Source organism: Eulemur rufifrons, chromosome 7 (genome assembly GCF_041146395.1).
Source record: "Eulemur rufifrons isolate Redbay chromosome 7, OSU_ERuf_1, whole genome shotgun sequence".
NCBI lineage: Eukaryota > Metazoa > Chordata > Mammalia > Primates > Lemuridae > Eulemur > Eulemur rufifrons.
This window is the reverse complement of record NC_090989.1, coordinates 57,901,894-57,917,528: the sequence shown is the minus strand read 5'-3', so window position 1 is coordinate 57,917,528 and position 15,635 is coordinate 57,901,894. Positions and strand designations below refer to the sequence as shown.

The 15,635-nt window shown below is 41.9% G+C and overlaps 1 protein-coding gene across 2 annotated transcripts in view; it reads left to right on the top strand.

Annotated features, from left to right (window-relative positions):
- Positions 1-15,154, top strand: part of ZBTB20 (zinc finger and BTB domain containing 20) — a 724,156-nt gene extending 709,002 nt beyond the window's left edge. For both annotated transcript variants that reach the window (XM_069472643.1, XM_069472644.1), the window contains 2 exons: positions 2,646-4,250; positions 14,666-15,154. In XM_069472643.1, coding sequence (XP_069328744.1) covers positions 2,646-4,250; positions 14,666-15,087 — 2,027 coding nt within the window. In that variant the 3' untranslated portion in view covers positions 15,088-15,154. The remainder of the gene's footprint in view (positions 1-2,645; positions 4,251-14,665) is intronic.
- The last annotated feature ends 481 nt before the right edge of the window (positions 15,155-15,635 follow it).

Sequence of the window (15,635 nt, the reverse complement as noted above, 5' to 3'; positions counted from 1 at the left end):
ACAGGATTATTATAAGGAATAAATGAGATGTTACATATGAAAGAGTTTTGTATACTATAAAGCACTACATGGATAGTCATTATTGTGATACTGATGACAGACCTGCTTCCCAGAATTATCTGAAAGAAGACAGCTCCGTCATATATGACATCTCTAGTGTTTTCGTTGTGACTGGTGCTATGAGCAAATGTATGTTTAAAGAATGTTTTTCACCTGTGCAGAAAAAAAATGTTTTAATAAATCCATCCTACACAGAGATGGTTATTTTATCACAGACACAACCAGTTTTACTTAAATGAAAGAAACCTTGGTGATAGTAAAATTATATATAGAAAACTCTACGTCTTAGTGCCAGGACAAGTTGTTTTATTTCTTGCATTGTTTTGTCTAAAAGATAGGTTCTTTAAGTTAAATGGCTGAGGCTATTTTGAAGCCTCAAGGCCTAGAAATATAAAGCCGTGCTAAATCATGGATGGGTATAGAAGTAGCTGGAGGGAATACTGGGAAGACCTTTTCTCGGTTTTACAACAGAGCCATGAACACCTAAGGGCCAGACCTCATTCAGGAACAAAGTATGAGATATGGTAAAGTAGTTAAGAGGATGAACTCTAGAGCCAGACTGCTGGGTTCAAATTCCAGCTCTACCACCAATTGCCTATGTGGTCTTGAGCAAGTTTCTTAATTTCTCTGGCCTATTTTCTCATCTGTAACATAGGAACAATAATACTACCCACTTCGTACAGCTGCTGGAAGATTTCATGAAATCACATACATAAAGTAGTTAGAACAGTAAGCTTTAAAAAAGTGTTTGCTGTTGTTGTTATTATCATGGTATACATGCATAAGGAACTCAGCCAGAACTTGGGATTTAGTCTGCTGAGTTCCTAAACAATCCCCTCCTGGGTTATTGGTGCCTTCTTCTGGGGCTCTATTTTATATTAGCACAGTTATAGGGGATTCACGATGATTCTTTAATCTGGCAAAGAGAATTTGTTTTGCATAAGTAAAAAGGATAGAAGCTGTAGCCTAATGCAATACTTTAGGCACATGACAGACCTGATGGAGGTCCAAAGCAAGAAAGAATTCTTTTACATAACTTAGTGCAAATTGTTATCACTGAGCATAGAACTTGACGGCATTCATTAAGTTAAGCTCAGACAGCTTGAGGGTGATCAAGTGAAGCAAGGTAGAAAAACTAGTTGAGCTCAGACTTTTCTGAGCAGGCCTCCTACCCTAGGGCAGTGTAGAAAGGGCCTGAGAAGGTAGGCATTCCTCCTGTCTGCAGGCCATTACCTCTGGGGTTGCTTCTCACAAGACATAGAGATTTGGGTCACAGGCCAACAATTAGTACTTGGGCCACTTGGTTTTGAAAACCCACTTAGTTGGCCTGTCCCAAGCTGATTGGTCAATTGTGAAGGCAAGAATGGGGAATCTGATTAAGAATAATCCAGAGAGGGATTCTCTAGAGCCATCTGACAGGTGAGCTAGAAATGTAGGAGAGGCTTAAAACCTGGTGCTATGGCCATCTGTTGTCTTTCTCAGTCTGAATCCAAATGTTATCAACCATATCCCTTGTCTGAATAGCCTGAGGTATAGGGGTAGCAATGGGTCAGACTCTTCACAGCCTCTACATAGCTTACTATTGCCTTCCTCCTGGGAGCTGTGTAATACTTCTTCCTGCAAGTGCCTAGAGCACCCTATTGCCTAAGATGATCATGTATCCCACTTCTGGTTTACTCCTGCTGTCCTGGCCTAATTATTGACAGTGCTGCCTTTCATTCTAACAGTGCTCAGTTTGAATGACAGATAGGATCACCTAGTGTGCTCTAGTCTCCCAGGTCAGAACTGCCATGTCTGACCTTTTTAACATTCCTTCCTCATTAAGCCTCAGAAAATTCAGAAAACCACCCATATCACATACAACCACCGTAAAAAGCGTTCAAGCAGGTTGTCAGAGATGACAAGAAAAATGAGTAGGTACAGAAAGCGGCTGGAGAGTACCCGTTTCACTAGCAGACTGCCCACCCCTCATCTGGAAAACATGGTGGCAGCTCTTTGGTAAACATTAGTCTGGGTTGAGTATTCCAAGGATTTTTGCATACATGGTATGGGTTTTGGTAATATGTCATATAATTTAATAGGAAGGGGATTTATTTGTTAACAGTGAATATTGTCACTGTCGATGAATAAAATAAGGAACTTCAATAAATTGAGAGAAATGTAAACTTTTCCAAAGGACCTGGGCTTAGGCCTGTCTAACACAGAGGTAGAGTGTTCCCTGAGAACAAGTCTTCCATTTGCCTTTCAGTTCTTCTTTGTTGAAGTTGTGGTTATAGCAGGCAAATTGACCCTTCTGGTTTATTAGGCCATTCTACTTCAGCTGACAACCTCAGCTGAAGCTCTGGGGATTAATATGGATTCAGTACCCCAAACTGCTGGGGCACTAAGGCTGGAACTGGGGCAAAATTCAAGGCCTAATTCCCCAAGGCTATCACACGTACGGCTTGTATGCAGCAGCCTGTCCATCTCTCCGCTTGTGTCTGCAAAGAAGGTGCTTCTAGGAGCACCTGAGACCTAGGTGTTAGAAACGCAGCCAGCTAGATCTGACCCATGCCCTGTTTTGTGTCTGCCTTGATATGCTGCAGGTGACATCAGTTGCAAGGGGATGACCGAGCGCATTCACAGCATCAACCTTCACAACTTCAGCAATTCCGTGCTCGAAACCCTCAACGAGCAGCGCAACCGTGGCCACTTCTGTGACGTGACGGTGCGCATCCACGGGAGCATGCTGCGCGCACACCGCTGCGTGCTGGCAGCCGGCAGCCCCTTCTTCCAGGACAAACTGCTGCTTGGCTACAGCGACATCGAGATCCCGTCGGTGGTGTCAGTGCAGTCAGTGCAAAAGCTCATTGACTTCATGTACAGCGGCGTGCTGCGCGTCTCACAGTCAGAAGCTCTGCAGATCCTCACGGCCGCCAGCATCCTGCAGATCAAAACAGTCATCGATGAGTGCACCCGCATCGTGTCGCAGAACGTGGGTGATGTGTTCCCGGGGATCCAGGACTCGGGCCAGGACACACCGCGGGGGACTCCCGAGTCAGGAACGTCAGGCCAGAGCAGCGACACGGAGTCAGGCTACCTGCAGAGCCACCCACAGCACAGCGTGGACAGGATCTACTCGGCGCTCTACGCGTGCTCCATGCAGAATGGCAGTGGTGAGCGCTCCTTTTACAGCGGGGCGGTGGTCAGCCACCACGAGACTGCGCTTGGCCTGCCTCGCGACCACCACATGGAAGACCCCAGCTGGATCACACGCATCCATGAGCGCTCGCAACAGATGGAGCGCTACCTGTCCACCACCCCCGAGACCACGCACTGCCGCAAGCAGCCCCGCCCTGTGCGCATCCAGACGCTAGTGGGCAACATCCACATCAAGCAGGAGATGGAGGACGATTACGACTACTATGGGCAGCAAAGGGTGCAGATCCTGGAGCGCAACGAATCCGAGGAGTGCACGGAAGACACTGACCAGGCCGAGGGCACCGAGAGTGAGCCCAAAGGTGAAAGCTTCGACTCGGGCGTCAGCTCCTCCATAGGCACCGAGCCCGACTCGGTGGAGCAGCAGTTTGGGGCCGGGGCGGCACGGGATGGCCAGGCTGAACCCGCCCAACCCGAGCAGGCTGCGGAAGCCCCTGCCGAGGGTGCCCCACAGCCGAACCAGCTAGAAACAGGTGCCTCCTCTCCGGAGAGAAGCAACGAGGTGGAGATGGACAACACGGTCATCACTGTCAGCAACAGCTCCGACAAGAGCGTCCTGCAGCAGCCTTCGGTCAACACGTCCATAGGGCAGCCATTGCCAAGTACCCAGCTCTACTTACGCCAGACAGAAACCCTCACCAGCAACCTGAGGATGCCTCTGACCTTGACCAGCAACACACAGGTCATTGGCACAGCTGGCAACACCTACCTGCCGGCCCTCTTCACTACCCAGCCCGCGGGCAGCGGTCCCAAGCCTTTCCTCTTCAGCCTGCCGCAGCCCCTGGCAGGCCAGCAGACCCAGTTTGTGACAGTGTCCCAGCCCGGCCTGTCGACCTTTACTGCACAGCTGCCAGCGCCACAGCCCCTGGCCTCATCCGCAGGCCACAGCACAGCCAGTGGGCAAGGCGAAAAAAAGCCTTATGAGTGCACTCTCTGCAACAAGACTTTCACCGCCAAACAGAACTACGTCAAGCACATGTTCGTACACACAGGTGAGTGCAGGTCCCCTTGGAGGCCTGGCAGCAGGGGGCTGAGGGGACTGTGGGAGGGGAAGGTAGGAGAGCAGGTGGAAGGGAAGGTTTGGAGTCATTTTTCAGATTTTAAAGAAATCCCACTGCAAGCCTCTTCTAGAAGGCCCAGCTGTGTCCCCATTATAGGAAAAAAGCACCCTGCCACTGAAAAACAAAATCACAGAAACCCTTTATGGAGAAGGGATGTCCTAGAGATGTCCAGCCTGTAGAAGGAAGACTCAAGGCATCATATAAGCCATATTCAAGTATTTGAGTTTCAGAGGCAGCTTAATGTAGTACTGAAGAGCTTCAGTTCTAGAGCCAGATTGCCTGGGTTTGAATTCAGGCTTGGCCACTACCAAGCCTGAATTTGTCACCTTGGAAAATCACTTAACTTTTCTATAATTCAGTTTCCTTGTTTATAAAATGAGAATGGTAGTAATACACCCTCCTTACAGTGCTGTTCTGAGAATTAAATTTATTAATACATATGAAATTTTTAGAGTAGGTCTTAAGATGTAATAAGTACTCTATAAATGGTAGCTATTATTTGCATTACTAAGATGGTTGGGAGGAAGAGACATTCAGTTTGTTTTCTTTGGCTCCAAAAGGTAGAACTAGACCAATGACTGGATGCTGTCAGGAGATTCTTCCCATTAAATAAAATAACAAGTTTGAGAACAATCAGAGCTGCTTGCTCTAAGGTGGAATAGACTTGAGTGGGAACTCACTCAAAGGGAGTGAGTCCCTGTAATTAGAGGTATTCACAGAGAGAATGGATGATCGTTTTGTAGGGATGTTGTTGAGGGGATTCTGTCATCAAGGTGGGGAAGATGGTGTTTCAGACCTGGATTCTGTGACTCCAGAGCTAAGATCTCCTGACCTCTCAGCCACTGCTCTTTCCTAGTTGCATAATGAGACAGACATATTGGGAACTCCGTGGATGTGCCTCCATATAAGTGACCACCTGTATGATTGTGATTTCACATAGATTCTCCTGTATCTAAGAATACCTACCACAATGATGATGATTATCATATTTGAAATTCTTATAAGAATCACTCTTCTAGTAAACCTCTGGTTCCAGAATACCCCTGTTAAATGACATATAATTTTCCAGGGAAAAGTTATATACTTGAATTCTGATACATGAAAATGAATTAGTTTCTCAAAACAAACCTTGTTTCTCAGATCAGCTAGAAGGAATCTAAGAGATAGGACATAAAACAGATAAGTTTAAATTGGAGACTAGGAGGAAAGGAAAACAACAGACATGGAGATGAGGTACCCAACATGCAAGTGAACGCTGAAATAGAACATTACTTAAGATGAAATGTGCCTTCCTGTAGTTTAAGTCAGGACATTATGTAAATTAATGTATGCATCTTTATGGGAATCAGTTGTTCTTAAAGATTGCAGTTTTCACACCTCCAAATAAACATAGTGACTCACTACTGAATTTAGGAATAAAATTGGGTAGTGGTAAGTCACCGTGTTTACTTGGGGTAAATGTGAATGCACTAATAATCTGAGATCAATGAAGGGAAATTTTCCATGTGGTATCTGTGTTGCCATCATTAGGAGAATTAATCAAATAGTAATGTTTTTATTTATGTAGCAACTTATGGTTTACAGAATGTTCTTGCATAATTTATGTCCTTTCTTCCTCTGAATAGCCAATTTATAAACCATCAAATTAAGGATTAGGGAGAAAAAAGGACTGAAAGTGTCTCCTTTGTCAAAGTTGACTCTGCTGTTCTTGGATCCACAAACATATCTACTCTTCCCTTCTATGCATCTCTTCCAATAGACCTTGCAGATATAAAATTCACATATTCTATTAGCTCACATATTGAAATAGGGCTTTAAATTTGCAGCATAAAATTTTCAGTGTTCTACCGAAGATTGTCTTTTTGATGTATAAATATGTTTCTCCAATGGATTCAGCAAAGGATTCTGTGGTTAACCCAAATAACTAGGTTTGCCCATGAGAAAATTTCAGCAATGTGTCTGCACACCTAGAGATCATATGCAAAAGCTACAGGTGAAGTCATTTTATAAATCTGAGTTATACTCAAATGGATCTTAGGGTCTCTAGTAAATAATGAAGTGCCTCAGAATTCAATTATTAATGAATTATAATTTAATGAAGGTTTTTGTATTGGTGTGTATAATGTAGCCACAGGTGAAAACAATATACATATGTAAATCAAGCACTTCATTTAAAAAAAGCAGTGCTGTTCCCTTTCACTCCAGAATTATTTGGCAGTGGCAGTTTGGTAAGGCCATCTGCCTTTCAAGACTTTTGCCTAACTGAAAGAGTCTCTAACCTAACAAAGTTTGAGAACTATTAGTCTAGATTTTCAAAAGGCAAGACAGCCTGAACATGTGGAAGTAATTCAAGACCTGGATTCACTATGGCTCACATTTTCAAACAAAGTTCTTTCTAATTTCTTGAGAAAACATCAAAAAAGTACGGCCCACAACTTAACAAGAGCCCACTGGAAGTGATAAAAATTCAGAGCAAAAAGTCCAAATATTGGTATAAAAAGATTCTAGAAAGTACTGGGGATACTTGAAAGAGTGGGGGTGGACTCAGTGTTCTTACCTCTAGTCTAAACAAAAAGAGTCCTAAAAATAAAGAATACCTTGGCAAAACTGAAAGGAAAGAAACTTGGGTTCTCTCCATCACAGCCACTATGCAAACAAATAGACCTGCCTGGTAACTGGCTTTGCATTTCAGCAACACCAAGGTTTCATGTAGATGGTACTTGCTTTCAACAACTGCAGACTCTGAGATCTGATTCCAATTAAAATTCTGTATAGCTCTATATTAATGATCCACGTATTCATGAAAGAAAGTATTTGAGACAAATACATAGTCCATCATACTGAATGAATTTGGGGCTAAGTTCTACCTTAGAGAACCAAGAAGCCCTATTTGTAAAGCACATTTTATAATTATAACACTAAAATTTAGAGTAGAGGCATAAGTTAAAGATGATCTTACTAAAATTATATGACTTCGGTCCGGTTTTGTTTCTTCTAACTGGCTGTGTGGCCTTGAACAAGTCATTTGATTTCATAATCAGTTTCTGAGTTTAAAATACAAATAATAATTTTCCTGCCTTTTGAGTAGCTGTAAAGGCATGATGCATGCGAGAGCTTTTCATAAAAGGAGAAATATTACTTAATTTTTTTTAAAAAATCATCATTATTTTCTTTGCTCTGTCTCCCATCTATAAATAATACACTTCTGATGTGTATCTTTCCTTCATGGAATTCAAATGCTAAAACCATGTGATACTCTTTGGGTTTCTCTTGATCTTCCTTCATAACAAGAACTTTTTTTATTCCTTACTAAGTTTGACGAGAGTAAAAGAAAATCCCTCGCCTACCACTCTCTATCCACTGCCTAGCAAACCACAGGAGGACTTCCTTACCTCTAGGGGTTTCTCACATTCACTTACTGCAGCTTCATAAAAGTTGTGAGAAAGGAAACCAAGAGTTAAGGATGTGTTTGAAAGCAAGAGAATTAGAGAACAAAGATAACACAAACAAGGCAGGGCTCTTGTATACCTCCTTCCACCAAGAGAAAATACAGAAGTCAAATAAAGGAGTGGAAATGAAAGGGAAAGACAGAATATAAGAAAAATAAGCCTCGGTGTCAACATGGATATGGAAGGCAAGCAGTAGGGAAAACTCAAGAATAACTCAGAGCAGTGTGATCTCCATACCAGCAGCAATGCAAATTCTGTCCCCCCCCCCACCCCCACCCCCAGAAATCCTGAATCAGAAACTCTGGCGATGGAGCCCAGCAATCTGTGTTCTAACAAGCCCTGATTCATGCTAAAGTTGAGAACACCTCCCCTGGAGAGCTGAGCCTAGGCAGTAAGGAGGAGGATGGCATCAGGTTGCTTTTGTTACATAACATTATTCTTTAAAATTCCACTGAGAAGAACCTGTATGTGTAGAAAAAGAAAATCAGAGTTACGGATAAAAGCTTGATTTTGTAGTGGATAAATTATATTACAGAAGCTAATCTCTCCCATATGAGAGTCTTCCAAACCACACAGGTACCATAGCAAGTAACCCCCTTCTGACACTTAGCAATAGTGACTTGTGTTATCAGTATGTATTGTCTTTACACCTTCCCACTGGAACGTAAACTCTGAGAGCAGAAACACACACACAAATATATCATACTTCACACATATATATCTCAATCTTCAATGTACCTAGCATGATACCTTACACACAATAAACATTCAATAAATACTTGATCAATGAATGAATCAAATCCTTCTCTAATGATGTCTAACCACTTCCAAAAGGATGAGTGGTATATTTCCACAGCGTTGTTTATTTTATGATACAGCTCCACAGAACTAGTGCAAAAAATACATTGCATATATGTTAAGTACTTTCTCCAAGGTTCTAGAAACATCTTTTAGATACCATGTTCTGTTTGTTCTTACCTTGCTCTGTGTAACAAAATAGGACACATAATATTCAGAATGACCAAGATGGCATCTGAGCTATTTCTTTACCTCCAGGTGTAGGGTAGCCAGATTTAGCAAACAAAAATACAAGACGACCAGTTACATTTGATTTTCAGATAAACAACAAGTATATTTTTAGTGTAGCTATGTCCCATGCAATATTTGTGACATACTTATACTAAAAACTATTCATTGCTTATCTGAAATTCAAATTTAACAGGATGTCATGTATTTTATTTGGCAACCCTATCCAGGTGGAACTTTCTTTTAAGAACCAATCTTAGGACTTTTTGCTTTAAAAATCTATAGATGAATACAGGCTAGCATATGTAGTTGCTTAACAAATGTTTATTGAGTAAGTAAATGAATGTTCAAAGCGAACATTCTTTCCAGGAAAATTTAATTCTTTTCTCAGCAAAACTTCTAGTTTTTCTCCTTTTTCCTTTTTTTTTTTAACTTGCTAGAGAATAGTTTGTACACATAAAGTATATGTACAAATATTTCACACTTATGTTTTTTTCTACCCACAAAAGATAGGTGTTTTGGCCTTTTTGAATCATATTATCAGTAGCCCATCATTGGCGACTTTAGTCCATTTGTATCCTCTGTACATCTGATCATTTTGCTTATTAATTTGAGAAGCTCAGCTATTTCAGCCATGAATTCAATGTAAATAGATGTAGTAATAATAGTAATATAACAATGTTGCCAATAAGGCAATAATAGTAATATCAAGATGATAATGTGATAATCCTCATATGGAGCTTGGATTATTAATTTTATCAAGCCAGTGAGAGTAAAGGAACAAGTATAAGGTTTGGAGTAAAAAAGCTTTGGTGTTACCACTTTCTGACTAACTTTAGGAAAGTCCTATAACCAACCTGAGCCTCAGTTTTTCAGATCTGCAGTACTTTATATGATTGCTCTGAGAATTAAATAACATAATTTGTGTGCGAGCACTTAACTATAAATGCTGTAAAATTATCAAAGCCATTGAGGAACATATATGCTGTATGTTGTATATGTTATAGCAACATCATACATTTTGCAGCATAACCCAGAAAGCAAGGAATTGTTACCAGGGGATAATCTGGTTGGGCCAGTATCATCCTGTCCGCTGTTACTGACCTGGGCGATCTTCAGGATGTTAGTACAATTCTCGAATTGGAGATACCATCATCTGGGGATGTTAATATCTACCCCATTTATAAAGTTGTAAGAAAAGTCAAGTGATATGAATGAAATTTTTCAAAATTCTGCTTAACACCAAAATATTTTAGGTGTCACTGAAGGATTTGGGAGCTCGTTAAAGGAAGGTGCTCTCTGTAATTACTAAGGTGCTGTGATGGTGGAGTGTAGGCATTTCAGAAACTGTCTTACTAAATGGGGTGCATGTTTTGTGAATGCAGTGTGTCCCCAGTAGGCAATCCCTTCCACATAGCTTCACAGCCCATGCTGGCACACCCCAGGAACTGCATGGAAAGGTTCGCAGGCAGTCACACCAGCTGTATCTCAGGTGTGTGGGTCCTCCTTTAACCAGACTTCTTCGGGTGGAGACCAAACTCAGCAGCCAGTGAAAGCTCCATCTAATTCTATCCGAGCACACTTCCAATGTTGATACTGAACCCTTTCCATTTTGCGATCCAATCTTGCTTTTTCCCGTTCAGAGGACCTGCACTTTCAAGCACCCCTTCTGCTCTCCACACCAGTGGCCACCTTCCCCTGTCCATACTCTTCTCCTCCTCTTCCATCCTTGCTGCCTGCTGTCCCACCAAGCATTCTGTCTTGGTTTTTTTGACCCTTCGCTGTACTCGCCCAAAGAGAAGAGCATTGTGCTAGGGCGGATAATAGAGAGGCACAAAGAATGGGAGAGGCAAGTAGGAACAGTGCTTCTGGAAAATGTCCTAATAATAGCATTCGTTATCCTTTCTGCAGCCCAGGAGAAGCCTGGTTAGAATGAGAAAGAATCAGTAGAAAAAGTGGGTTCTTGATGAGTACCCGGTACGGAGGTCACTATTCAAAATTGGGTTGTCTTGGCCCATTAGGATGGCTTTTACTTGAACCTTGTAGGCTTTGGGCAAAACACTCTGAATCTACTAACCTAATCAGTGTCTTTCTTCCTCTTTCTTTTTTTGTTCACTTGTCAGTCATGGTAGAGTAAGTGTCAGAGCTGGTCCATGAGGAGGAGTTGAAGAGCAGGCACTGAAAACTGGAGGAAAAGATTTATTTCACCACTCCCTTCACCCGTGGCAAGGCAGTAAAGGACACTGCCTCCCCCTCGGTTTCTTCACCTAGCTGTTTGGTTTCTGTGCCTCCAACGCCCAATTGCTGCTTGCTAGGAAATCCTGTCTATGCTATGTGCTGACATTTTATTCATAATACCACTTCTTTCCATTAGCATATGTAACTGAGAATAGACTATACCCTTAACTCTGAATGACATAGCTGCAATATAATCGCTTGCTTTATTGATTATCTGAAACAATTTTTTTTTTTTTAATTCTGGATTGGCTTCCCTACTCCATGTGAGTCATTTCTCAGTTGGTTTCATTTAACCTCAGTTCCTTTGTGCTGAATGGAACAGTTTAATTTTGCTTAAAATGACCACATGCTCTATACTAAATGCTTTATCTCCTTAATGTTCTAAGCACCTTCACAAGACAGGTACTTACTATATTATTCTCAAGCTATAGATAAGGAAACTGAGGCTTAGAGAGGTTAAATAACATGCCTGAGTCACTCAGCCAAGGAAATGGAATTCATATCTGACTCCTGCATCTGTATAGCTCCAAAATGGATCATTTTAAAGTGAAGGGACTTATGTAAGCTTCTCCTTCATGTTATAATTTAAGTACCCACTTTATACTTTGTGTCCCTTTCTAACAAATGAGACTTGCCATTCCTGACCATAGGCACAAACCCGGAAACCCATCTACCACCGTTTATCTTCACTTTTCATTTCTTCACTTGGAGAGCAGCAATCAACAGACCACATCCATTTCATGTATAACGTCTGAAAGCCTTTGGGGATTGCAATAAGTAATATGCAAGGAAATAATGGGAAATAAAAATAATAACATTCCTGCTGAATGATATTATTTCAAATTCATACATACAGAAATGAAAGTTGTGGGCACCTGACTAATCTGAAAATGCACCCCATTTAGTAAGACAGTTTCTGAAATGCCTACACTCCACCATCACAGCACCTTAATAATTATAGAGAGCACCTTCCTTTAAGGAGCTCCCAAGTGCTTTGCAAACATTTTTCCTCATTAACTAGCATACCATATTTCTGTGGCAGGGAAGGGAACAGGATACTTTGTCCTATTTAAAATGTGGGACTGCTAATGCATTGAGTGACTAAGCAGGTTCCCCCAGGTCATTTGCTGACAAGGCCAGGACTAGGGTCCTCGGGGATTGTGGGCTCCCATCGGCTGAGGACCACTAAATCTGCAAAGGGCCGTGTGGCAAGTGCTTGGTCCAATTTCTCACTTACAGAAGGCAAAACAAACCCAGAGAGATGAAAACACTTAAAACACCCCAGGGTCACATGGGAAATTAATAACAGAACCAGTACTACACACATACAGACAACATACACATATATATTAATCCGATGGAAGAAAAGGTAACAACTGTGAACAATCAACTTGTAGACAGATCAGAAGGGTATGAAAGTAAAAAAAGGCTTCATCAGTGACCTTGCCCAGAGGAATAACACACAGTTAGAAGATGAAAGTTTGAAACAGCAAGAGCCTTTTAACATATACAAAGTTTCAACATCCTAGCAGCCAAAATACCATCTGGAATTTAAGGCACACTTCCCATTAAAGGTGACAGGTGGACATGTTCTAAAAGATATTTGGCCAGCCTATCATAGCCTCTATAAATTGTACTGAAAGCACAAGGATAGCAAAGACCAGCTGAGTTCCAAGCATGTTTACAGCTGACAGAAATGTTTCAACTAAAAATAACATGCATGACTGTCTCTCTTAGGGAATCTCTCATTTCAAAAAAATTTACCAACATGAACAGTATGCATAGACTGAACTCTTCAGCAAATTGAGATTACTAGCAATGAGGCTTTCCTAACTTTTCCCATTTTAGTCTAAAAGTGAAATCCTTCTCTTCTAATCCTGTGATCCTATACATCATGCTGTCCCATCAGTGTGCTTCAAAACATATCCTTTTTTGTTCGAAAACACAACAACGAAAAAAAACTTTCTGAGGAAAGTTTTATAAAATGGATCATGAACATAACACACTCAACACAGAGCCTAACACCTGTAGTAAGCACTGAATATGTGGTGATTGTTTTCATAGCTACTATCACCATGACACATCAAACCTCTCCTGTTTCATAATGGGGAAAAATGGAAACACCGTCAAGGCACATATTATAAATAAAAGTTAACTCAAATTTGTAGATTTCTTACCTGCATAGTTCAAATGCTGAAATATTACCCTAGGAAGTTTCAGAGGCTTTGGGTTTGAGGCCGGGTTGTGGAAGAGTATGTGGAAGGACTTTCTTCTCTGAGGTGGGTGCCCACCTGGGGAATCAGTAATGAGGCCATGGAGATGGACCAGACACCTTAACAGAGTTCATCTCACCTGTCAAGAGCAGAGCTGAGGACAAACAGCATGAACAAAAACCGGTCTTTAAGGTATTATCCACAGAGATGTCACAGGCCCATGGCCTTGACTTAGAGAGGAATATCTCCTGTGGTCATTCAGTGACTGAGTGTTCTTACTTACCTCCCTGTTTCTAATGATCATTTGGTTTCTAAGCCAACAACAAAGCAAAGCAGTAAACCGAGGAGAAAGAAGGGTTCTGCCAACAGGCTGAGAGCAAAGAAAGAGACAGAAAAACTGTTTTAAAAAGTGACCCAAGAGCTCAAAAAGCATATGGAACCATTTAATGGGGAGCGAGGGACAGGGGCTGTAGTCTTGTAATAAGAACACCATGCACGTATTCCCACACCATTCTTGGTGGTCTGCAAAGTGATTTCATATGTACTTTATGTCAACACCAGCACAGCGCGGTAAGTAGGACTATGTACCTCAGAGGCATTTGGTGATTTGTCAGAGGGGCGTGTGGTGTGTTGGTGCCGAGATCTGAACCGGCCCGTTTGCCCCCGAGGTCACCGTGTTTTTCATCACCTGCTCAGCATCCACACCTGCTGAGGCCATTCTGCAGCTCAGTGCAGTCAACACAGAATAGCCAGTCGACTTTTAAGTTATGTTTTAGGAAGATTTCTGTCTAAAATAGATAAAATCAAAAGCGCAGCTCTTCCTAACAATTTATTCCTATTTTGGCAGATAGTTTCCAGACTTAACAATCAATGTATAGGTAAATTGACTAGACAAAATACTAGAAATGGAGATGTCCCTAAAGAGCCAAGCTATATAACCAATATTCTTAAATCTCGATGATTTTAGAGAACCCCATATCTCCAAAGATCTTTCTTCTCTCTTATGTCTTATATTTGTTTGATAACATCAATGGGAAACACAAAATCCCCCGGTTATACCCCCTCATGATGACACTGAGGATGACTCCCTTAAAAGGTAGCCCTCCCTTTTCTCCGCAGAATGACCTTTGAAGACTTTTAGTTGGAGACTCTCTGGTAGCTTTCCACGAGAGCCATTTTCTGACATGGGAAGTGGAAAACTCTAAACGTCCTATATGACCATAAAGCAAGGTTTCTCTGCACGTGAGAGGCCAGGAAGGCCTGGATTTTTCCAATCAAGGATGATCCATTAAGCAATCAGATTTTATTTTTTTTAATTTTTTTGTTTTTCTTTTTTGTTGTCTTGTTTTTCTGTCTCTCATTCTCCCTCCCTTGCTGTGTCTCGCTCTGTCCTGCCTGCTGTCTCTTCCCATATGAACAGGTGAGAAGCCCCACCAATGCAGCATCTGTTGGCGCTCCTTCTCCTTAAAGGATTACCTTATCAAGCACATGGTGACACACACAGGCGTGAGGGCGTACCAGTGCAGCATCTGCAACAAGCGCTTCACCCAGAAGAGCTCCCTCAACGTGCACATGCGCCTCCACCGGGGGGAGAAGTCCTATGAGTGCTACATCTGCAAAAAGAAGTTCTCTCACAAGACCCTCCTGGAGCGACACGTGGCTCTGCACAGTGCCAGCAACGGGACCCCTCCTGCGGGCACACCCCCAGGTGCCCGCGCTGGCCCCCAAGGCGTGGTGGCCTGCACGGAGGGGACCACTTACGTCTGCTCCGTCTGTCCAGCAAAGTTTGACCAAATCGAGCAGTTCAACGACCACATGAGGATGCATGTGTCTGACGGATAAGTAGTATCTTTCTCTCTTTCTTATGAACAAAACAACAACAAAAAAAAGAAACAAACAACAAAAAAAGCTATGGCACTAGAATTTAAGAAATGTTTTGGTTTCATTTTTACTTTCTGTTTTTGTTTTTGTTTCATTTCATTTTGTACTACATGAAGAACTGTTTTTTGCCTGCTGGTACATTACATTTCTGGAGGCTTGGGTGAATAATAGTTTTCCCAGTCTCCCTCGGATGGTGGCCTTAAGGCCTGGTAGTGCTTCAAGAGGTCCACTGGTTGGATCTCTAGCTACTGGCCTCTAAATACAACCCTTATTTACAAAAAAATCTTTTAAAAAAAGTAAAAAAAAAAAAAATTTTTTTTCACTTGTGAAGAGCACTACAAAAATATATAACAAAATCTAAAAGGCCTACTGTCTTTAAGTACACCGCTTGCAGTGTTTCAGTGGACATTTTCACAATTCTGGCCGCTTGGACTTCACAGTAACCAGTTAAAACTGTGGAATATCACTTCTGGTTGAAAACCCAGAGGAAAGGCCCTGCTGTTTTCCAC